The 10,065-nt window shown below is 27.4% G+C and overlaps 1 protein-coding gene across 1 annotated transcript; it reads left to right on the forward strand.

The window, feature by feature from the left end:
* Window positions 1-6,348: 6,348 nt before the first annotated feature.
* On the forward strand, window positions 6,349-7,842 carry LOC129959362 (zinc finger protein 665-like). Its single transcript, XM_056072181.1, has one exon. The coding sequence runs from the start codon at window positions 6,349-6,351 to the stop codon at window positions 7,840-7,842; it is 1,494 nt and encodes a 497-aa protein (XP_055928156.1).
* Window positions 7,843-10,065: the final 2,223 nt, after the last annotated feature.

A 10,065-nucleotide genomic window follows, 5' to 3' on the forward strand; every position in this document is an offset into this window, starting at 1 on the left:
CTTCCGAATTTTGGGTTATTTCTAATTTTATATTTTTATTATATTTTCTAATTCATGATTACAAACATTCTGCAATCTAAAAATTAATTCTAAATTTATTTCTACGAATCACGTTAAAAGTAATAGACAAATATATAGATACAAAAAATATTAAAATATTTTACTGGCATCAATAAAATAATAAATGCAGTTTCAGATCTATAATATATGATGAATTGAGTGAAAAATCGATCACAATATTCTATCTTTACAAGTATGAACCATGTCCAGTTAATTACATAAGAGTAATAAAAGTGCAAACATATGTGTAATATTATGCTTGTGATATTTCTTCGATTCAAACATAAGAAATCCGGGTGTCTTAAAGGAAAACGTTAAAAAACAAGTACAATCAGAGAATCCCTTTATGCAGCGCTGAGGCAAACTTTTCTAGCCGTGACGAGAATTGAAGTTCCGAATCCCTCATTTAGAATGTATTTCGAGCTCATTGATTGCATTTTAAAGACGGGTTGCAGATTTATTTGGCATTCCTTTAGTTAAGAATTTATTTATTTTTCTATCGGAATGCTATAGGGTAACAGGTATAATTACATAGAAGATAACCTGTGAAAGCAAAGAGGATTGAATTTATTTCAGGACGCTATTACTTCTATCCATATAATCTTTTAATAAACACTTTGATTAGAATCGGATCAAAACGGATTTATTATATACATTGGCTCACATATTATAGATATTTGTTCCTGATATAAGATAGAAACTTTAACAAGAAATCGTTTTCTAAATGGATAGAAATTATAGAACAATTACAAAAATTCCTGTAAATGCAAAATTAAATTTAAAATATCATATGCTGTTCTATGATAGTAATTATGGTTAATTTGAAAATGCCCTAACTGCCGTACAAGATTTTATTTATTTACACAACTAATAAATTTTCATCACATGCCATAGATACCTTGAAATTCGACTTGAGTCATATTTATCAAAATTTGAATTTGTTCCCTCTTTTCAAAAACAAACGTTAAAATACTTTATTAATTAATTCTTACTGAAAAAATTGTTTTACAATGTTAATGTAATTAAGAATTAATGAATAAAAATGTTTTGAACCAAATCTATTTCAATATTAAAGCATTTTTTTTTACAATATAAGTCCATATTTCTAATTTGTAGAAAATTTCAAATTAATCATTTAACAGAACCAGTTTAAAATCATATCAGATGAATTTAACATTGGCCAATTAATTTTTTTCATGAATTATTTTAGGTAAAACTTTCACACATATTCATTTATATTAAATAGATTTAACACGTATATTTATTTTAAATCTTGAAACTCCTAGACTTGTTAAAACTACTGATTTTATTATTAGTATTATCCGTTGATCTTCCAAATATAATATCAGGGGTGAAAATACAGTTATCAAGAGTTCTGTTAAACTGAATTTCCCACAGTAAACAATTATTTTATTTTTAAATCACAGCAAATAAGTATTTAATGTTTAAAATTCGCTTCTTTTGATATTTTTTTATCATATAAATGTTTCGCTACTCCTAAACTTTCAACCTTTGCATTATGAAGTAAATTACTGTCTGATATAACCAGGTTATCCCTTAAATTTAATCTTACATTATTTAAATCTTTGATCAAAATAATGACGATTAGAATTGCCGGAGTTTTTTTATCCCAAATAATACACTGATTCGAGTACACACCATATTTCTATCTAAATATTGATTTCGGAAACTAATTTTTTAAAATTCTGATTAGAAGGTTCTTACATTCTGTCAAAAATTTTTTATTTTTCCCTCTTTTCCTATATTCTCATACGAAAATTCGGAACTGAATTTATTTCCGATTCTATTCGCAGTTATAAAAGAAACACATAATTGCATACTTTTGCATAAATATATACACCTTGAATACATGCACATTTATTCTTTGAATTTATTAAAATAATTAATATTTAGAATTGTATAATTAATTATAAATTTTCGTATGTCCCATCTGATTGTCTTATAATATCATTTAAAACAAAGAAGATATTTGTTTCAAAAAAAATTAAAATACTATTTTATTTCAAAGCACAGAGAAAAAGTACATTTTCTGCATTTCGCTTATGAGTCAGGAAATTATAAATTTCAGCTTCATTATGTAGCATGTTTGAAGAGACAATGAACTGAAAAAAAAGAAGAATCTAAAAGTGCCAACATCAGAAATGATGTTCTTTTATTCATCTAAACATTTACTGATGTTTGCGCCGAGAATTATTAAATTACAAAGTAAACATTCCGTAACTCACGTATTTAATTTGATTTTGACAAGTGAGTTTTTGTGCAGATCTTTCACATCACAAAATAAAGACCAAATGAATATTACAATTCAAATTGAAATTCTATATCAAAATAGTAATCAGAAAATAGACGGAAATATTTATGGTGTTTTAGGAATTTCTAAAAAAAAAAAAAAACCCTGCGATTATTGAATATTTTTTTTCTTTAAATCAAAAATTATTGTTCCAACATTTTTCTAATTCCCCATTTGTTTCATGATTTGCTATCGTTGTCAGTCTTTTATTTTTAGCAATGCTTTACTGATTGTTCATGAAAGCAATAAAAATATACATATATGTTCTAATCTAAATATGAAAATCAAATTCAACTGGAAATAAAACGACAATAAATCAGCAAATTTTATTTTGTAATTTTTCTGGGTGGTCGTATCAATGGCACGAATGAGTGTCATAAATATGCTGCTTTAGAACTGTCATTCATATAAAAATTCATGCTAACAATGAAATCATTCTAAAATAGCTAAAAGTGCATAACATATATTCGACTTAAATACCTTGTAACATTAAAAGAGAAATTATTGCATGTATATAAATTTATTTCGTGGATCTGGAAAGCGGCTTTAAAAATTTGGGTAAAATATTATATTTAAATATAGTTTTTCATTTTAGTTTATCTATATACGTGTATTTTATAAAAAAAAAAACATTTTTATAACTAAATATTAGAAACTTCGAACAAAATGCTAAACTAAGTGCATTCATGCTTTTTTATTTTTTTATTTTTTTTATTTAAATGACCAGTTTATGTATTTGTAAGATTAAAAAAGATTAATATGTTATCAGGTTGTGATTTGCATTTGAATATTTTCTCCAAAAAATTATTTATAAATTTACAATAACTGCAGAGAGAAGCTTGGTTTTCATCATATTTAAATTTAATCGGGATTAATACTTATAACCTGAAGTTGTTTCCTTTTTACTTGCAAGACTGTTCTTGCTATTAAATAGATTACAGTTTCGAGATTAAATTATTTCAGATTCTTGATAAAAATCAGCTGTGTTTGGGACAAGTTGTATTAGAATAAGAAATGAAAATTCAAATTATCTCATTCTGGCGTAATGTGGGCTCTGTGGTGGTGTAATATGGACGTTATCTTCAATGCCCAAATCATATTTTGGTCATTCCATAGTTAGCTGATCATAATTCAAAATTAGGAAATCAGTACTCATTACTTCCCTAAAATATTGGTATAATCAAATTATTGTAATTATGCAAATTCTTCAATAATTACAATGCGCTTTTTATGACGACATTTTTTATGAAAGGGAAGAATTTCATTTCATAATGTGAAATATATAAATCAGGCTGACAGGAAATTGAGCATTAATTGAAAACTGCATAGAGAGTAACACCCACAAAAATATTGGAAAACGCTAAGTAAAAGTTGCAAATATATATTTAATATTAATTTATGCTCCATTATAAAATACTGCTTCCTGCGTTATAATATTGTGACCACAGGCTCTGCTAATTTGGAATTAGGGTCGCATAATATATCTGAAATATAATTTTTTTTCAAAATGTCTTGTATAATACAATTTTATTTTGTTACTACTTTTCTGTCTTCTCTAACTCAGTACCCTTTCTTGAATAAAAATGCATAATAAACAATGATTTTCCTATTAAAAATGGTGCTTAAGAATGAGGTACAGAGAATTAGAAATGGAACAACCTCCTTGAATCTATTATAAGATAACAGGAAAATTCGCCATGATTGTTGTGCTATTATTCTATCACTATTCATTGCATCTCAGTGTTTATCACAAAACCTAATTACTTCAATAAACGTATACATTTATTGAATGTAAATCCACCATTGCAGTAACGTTATCGAGCTTTCGGTCGATGTTCCAAGCATATCATTCCATGGGCAAGTCTTTCAGAATATATACAATATTCCAAACAAAACATGATTTCTACACAAACATATTACAAAAATATGTACATTAAAGTAAATTTTTGAAACGTTAATGCTCTTGAAATGCGCACAAAAAAATTTTATATTTTTTTGACAATTATTAAGTAAAAATAGGTAATTCTGAAAAAATAATATATATAAATCTTGAATAATTTGGCCTTTCTTCTCTTTGTATATGAAAGGACTTAAGAATTGGCTTTTCTGGTTGAAAATTTCTATTTTTTCTACTGGAATAATAAAGAAAGAAAGAATAAAAACATGACTGAATTAATACGACTGAGCATATTTAACATGCCGATTCAAAAATCTAAGGAAGTATACTATGGAAGATATATTTAAATAATGCGAATAAAATAAGAAGTACAATACAAAATATGTATGCATATTGCTTTAAACTAATTTTGAACAAATTACTTTTATACAACGCATTCTATTTATAAAGATTACTGGGCAATTTAATGTAATTAAAGAAATTCTTTTGGATTTTGAGAAGATATTTACTATAAATTTGCTTTATTCCCTCAAAGGTCTTCCGTTATCTGCAAGAAAGATAAGACAAGAAAAGTGTCTAGTATAATAATTATAAAAATTAGAAGATATTCAAAGGGAAAATGGAAGAGTTTAATATATTTATATGTACAACACGTATCTCTCTCTGTGTGTATAATGATAAGATAAAAGTTATTTTTTTCAGTAAATATCAATAAAAGTTTTAAATTTCAAATGAAATTATTAATTGTTCGACCTTTTTTTCTGCAAGCAATTCGATTGTTAAGAATTTAATATAGAGAGTGTCAATTCTAATTATGATCAAGCAGTTTCTTTGAAACTATAAGAATAGATACATACTTAAAAAAGAAATAATATGGTTCAAATGAAGCAAATAATGATATTTTAAGTTGAATATGCCATTAAATGAGCCACTGGAAAATTTTGCGACCTAAAGTTTTATTTAAAATCAGTCCTATTAATCATATTTAGTAAAATATTCTTCGATTTCAAAAACTGAAATAAAGACAGTCGATCAGCATTTCTGCAACAAAACGTCACCAAGTTACGATGATTTGAATCCCATTACAAAACAGTCCACTCCACTTCGAACAAACACTAAGAAATAATTGACAGATGATACTCCAAACCGATATTAAAACGTTCTAAAATTGTTTAAATTTGTGATATTCAAATGTGTATTTCTCAGCCAATTTTAAGTGTAAATGATTAATAATTGCTATTTTTAAAACTTTAGACAGTCGAATATATTCTATTAAAATTGATAAAAAAAAAAATCAAGACCTTGAGCTAAATTTTTAACTTTTCTAATTGTTTCAGCAGAACATGTAATAAAATAAATAACATGGTATTGAATGATTTCCGTCATTAAACAATTCTTCGACAGGAGCTCTATAGATGTCTGGACATTCTAATTGGGATCCAAATTGTGGATTCTCAAATTTCCTAAATTGATTATATGTGAAAGCGCAAAGGATAGAATGAAATGTTGGTATATATTGATGCTGGGGATCGAACAACTAGTGTCGCGGATACTTTACCAAAAATTGTACCCAAGGAAACTATGGAATCAATATACGAATCAATTTTTCCAATCCTTCTAAGTTTCTCTACATGCAAGCCAGAATTACTAATGGTAATGGCAATGGCAATAATTTGTATAGAAGTTTTTTTTTCTGATTTTCCCAGGTCATGATGTCATACATTATCTTTTGTAGAGAAGTGTAGATTAACAACAGGCAGATTATCAAGATTTTAAAAAAGGTTTATTTTACTTCAGGTAACGCAATTTTTTCATCGATAAACTAAAGCTTATAAACTTTTATAATCTTAAGAATTTAAAAGATTCTAACTTTAATGAATACTGCATTATATTCAAGGAGACATAATTATAATTGTGTAATAAGGCTGATTGTGCTTAGAGTCGATTAAATCAAATGAAACTGTAATTTATTAAAAAAAAACCAATTATATTTCAATGAATTTTAAACGAGATATTTAATTTACTATACGCTGATCAGTTCATTAATCCAGGAAATCAAATTTAAAGGTTGAATTTTCATATGGAAGAAAAACTAAATCATAAAGCCTTTCAATCGAAAGGGAATGTACATGAATGTAAAATATGTGGTAAAAAATGCAGTACTAAAAGTTATTTAAGCCAACATTTAATTATTCATACACATGAGAAACCGAATTTGTGCGAGATTTGTGGTAAAGCATTTAAACAAAAAAGAACTTTGGAAGCGCATTTGCTCATTCATGCAGGAGAAAAATCTTTTGCCTGTGATGTATGTGGAAAATCTTTCATTCAAAAAAGTAATTTAAAAACTCATTTGCGTGCTCATACTGATGAAAAACCTTATATCTGTGACTTCTGTGGCAAAGCATTTTCGAACAGAAGCAGTTTTAAAAAACATCTACGAATTCATACGGAAGAGAAACCTTATATCTGTGATGTATGTGGTAAAACTTTTACACAGAGAGAGCATTTACAAAGACATTTACGTATTCATACAAAAGAAAAGCCTTATGCCTGCGAAGTCTGTGGCAAAACGTTTGCGCAGAATCACCATTTACAAGAACATTTACGTATTCATACAAAAGAAAAGCCTTATCCCTGCGAAGTCTGTGGCAAAACGTTTGCGCAGAGTAACCATTTACAAGAACATTTACGTATTCATACAAAAGAAAAACCTTATAACTGCGAAGTTTGTGCCAAATCGTTTTCGCGCAGAAGTTCTTTAAAAAGACATTCAAGTACTCATAGAAATGACTATATGCTCATCTGTTCAATAATCAGGGAATTCAAATTTAAAGGTGAAAAATATAATATGGAAGAAAAACTAAACCATAACCTCTTTCAATGGGAAGGAAATGTACATCAATGTAAAATTTGCGATCAAAAGTGCAAATCTAAATTCAATTTAAGCCAACATTCAATTATTCATACAGATGAGAAACCGAATTTATGCGAGATTTGTGGTAAAGCATTTAAACGAAAGGGTAATTTGAAAAAACATTTGCTCACTCATACAAGAGAAAAATCTTATGCTTGTAATGTATGTGGTAGATGTTTCACCCAAAATTATAAATTACAAAATCATTTGCTTACTCATACAGGTGAAAAACCTTATATCTGTGACTTTTGTAGCAAATCATTTTCCGACAGAAGCAATTTCAAAAAACATCTACGAATTCATACGCAAGAGAAACTTTATATCTGTGATGTATGTCGTAGCGCTTTCACGCACAGATGCACTTTACAAATGCATTTATGTATTCATACAAAAGAAAAACCTTATGCCTGCGAAGTCTGTGGTAAAACTTTTACACAGAGAGGTAATTTACAAAAGCATTTACGTATTCATACAAAAGAAAAGCCTTGTGCCTGCGAAGTCTGTGGCAAAACGTTTGCGCAGAGTAACCATTTACAAGAACATTTACGTATTCATACAAAAGAAAAACCTTATAACTGCGAAGTTTGTGCCAAATCGTTTTCGCGCAGAAGTTCTTTAAAAAGACATTCAAGTACTCATAGAAATGAAAATCCCTAATCCTGCAATGTCCGTTTAGAAAGTTTTTATGATAATAGCAATCTAAAAATCCATTTATATATTCATTGAACAGGAAACTCTTCATGTCTTAGAATGAGTAGTAACGAATTTAGTGTAAAAATAGATTATGGACACTTACATAACTCATTTTAATGAAAAATTCACATAAAAGAAAATTAAGGAATTCACTTAAAAGAAAAACTTTGCGTCGAATTGTAGAAATTTGCTTAGAATTAAGAACTTTTATTCAAGCATTCATTTTTTATATATTTTAGGAAAATTTGTCTTATTGGACTCATGATAGTAAAATATAATATTATTATATGCAGAAAATCATAAGAATTAATGGCAAAACTCTGTTACTCACTTTCTTAATCCATTATAAATCGAATTGTCTGTTTGACATCTCATTCTAAATATCGATGTGTGTCCTAAATTTTATGATATTAGTTTATATTTGCAAAGCGGAATCAGGCCTCTAAAGAAAGTCGTAACATATTGGAATAGAGAAATCAAACAGGGTAAATTGATGGACGAAGTCAACCCTCCTCAAGAAGAATAGGAGCACTCTGACGTAAAGACTGTGTAGACTTTCTTATTCATGGCTTAAAATAACCGGATCAATTCGATTGTCTGAAAAGAAGGTAAAGCCTTTTCAATTTATTGGTACTCATGAAATCGATTAAAATATTTTTCAAATATTCTACATTTGAATTAATTAACATGAATTAATTTTGTATTATAAATTCACGCAATATTATACTGGAAACATGCTAGAGAAAAATATATTTATCTAGGTCGGTGTACCATTTTTATTTTTCTCTCTAATTAATGTTATTTGATATTTACTGTAATTTCAAATTTTTTCGAAACGTAAGAGACCGTAACAGATCGAATGAATTAGCCGTGCAACAAGATCAAAAACTAGTCATTTCCATGATTTTCAGAAATACTTTAAGAACCATTCTAAATTTATAGCTTTAATTTTTAGGCGTGATTCATTGAAAACTATTTTCAACTAAAGAAAAGTAAGAAAAATTATTTTTTTTAATTCGTTCAAACTACTGTATTTTAGTAATTTTAATTGAGCATCAATCCTGAGATTTAAGAAATATTGTGCGTATGAATAGACACTCTTAATGATTATTTATATAAGGATATTTTTCGAAGTCTATCTACGTTTTGTTTTATATATTTTTTTTTTTTTATGTCTATGCTTCGAAGAAAATCATAATGCTGATATTCTCATTCTCAACAGTCCACCCATCTGCACCTCCTTCCTGAAATGCAATCTTTCGTACAGAGAAGCAAGAATGGTCAAACATGGTTCGTTGTCTGGAGTAATTTCTCAACAGTGATTTTTCTCTCGACTCGAAAGTCCGCAAGTTCGTTCTGCATAATCCCGAGAAATAATCCCTAGTCCTTCACATAAACTCCGGTATCTAGCAAACTGACTTGAAGAAAATGATATTATTACAATAGATTTTAATGCTGTTTTGAAATGTTTATTATTGAGGCATATTTTAATCCATTTCTATTTTTAAATAAAATGTTTTTAAGTTCATATATGTTTTATTTTTTTGAGAACTGATATTTTTCGATTATACTTTATGCACGACATCTATTAATAATATCTTATATCTGGAAAGAAAAAAATAAAACAAGTCAAGTTTGCGAAGATGCTGAAGAAATTAAACTTTCTGATATGTTTCTTTTTTTGTTACCGATGACTGTTCGAATTGCTGCAAAACTGTCTTTTCTTTTAAATAACAAATTCTGATTGAAAATAATTTTTTTGAAATATCGAGATTCAAATTTTCTGGGAAAGGAAAAAAGTTCAATCAAGCCAATTTGCGAAGGTGCTTTAGTAAATCAATTTTTTTTTCTGAGTTTATGCTTTTTTTAATGATTGTAAAAATTTCTGAAAAGCTGTCATTGTCCATTCGTATTAAAATTATTTTATGTTTTCCTAATGACAAAATCTTAATGAAAATAAAGCTTAAAAGAAATTTATTAGTGTTTTTCCGTTATGAGAAATACTGTTTCCTATAGTTATATTAATATTTTCCAAAGTACTTTAATAAGCTATAATAAAGCTATAAATTTCAATTTTAAATTGGTCATTTTTTTCAAAAATGCTTTACGGTGGAATTTAAAAATTAATTAATTTATTTTAAATATTATTAACACGTATATTTATTTTAAATCACAAAACTCCAGGAC

Source organism: Argiope bruennichi, chromosome X1 (genome assembly GCF_947563725.1).
Source record: "Argiope bruennichi chromosome X1, qqArgBrue1.1, whole genome shotgun sequence".
Classification (NCBI taxonomy): Eukaryota; Metazoa; Arthropoda; class Arachnida; order Araneae; family Araneidae; genus Argiope; species Argiope bruennichi.

What these genes read in the sequence shown, in the direction of transcription:
- LOC129959362 (XM_056072181.1), top strand. Translation starts at nt 6,349, where the DNA reads ATGGAAGAAAAACTAAATCATAAAGCCTTTCAATCGAAAGGGAATGTA.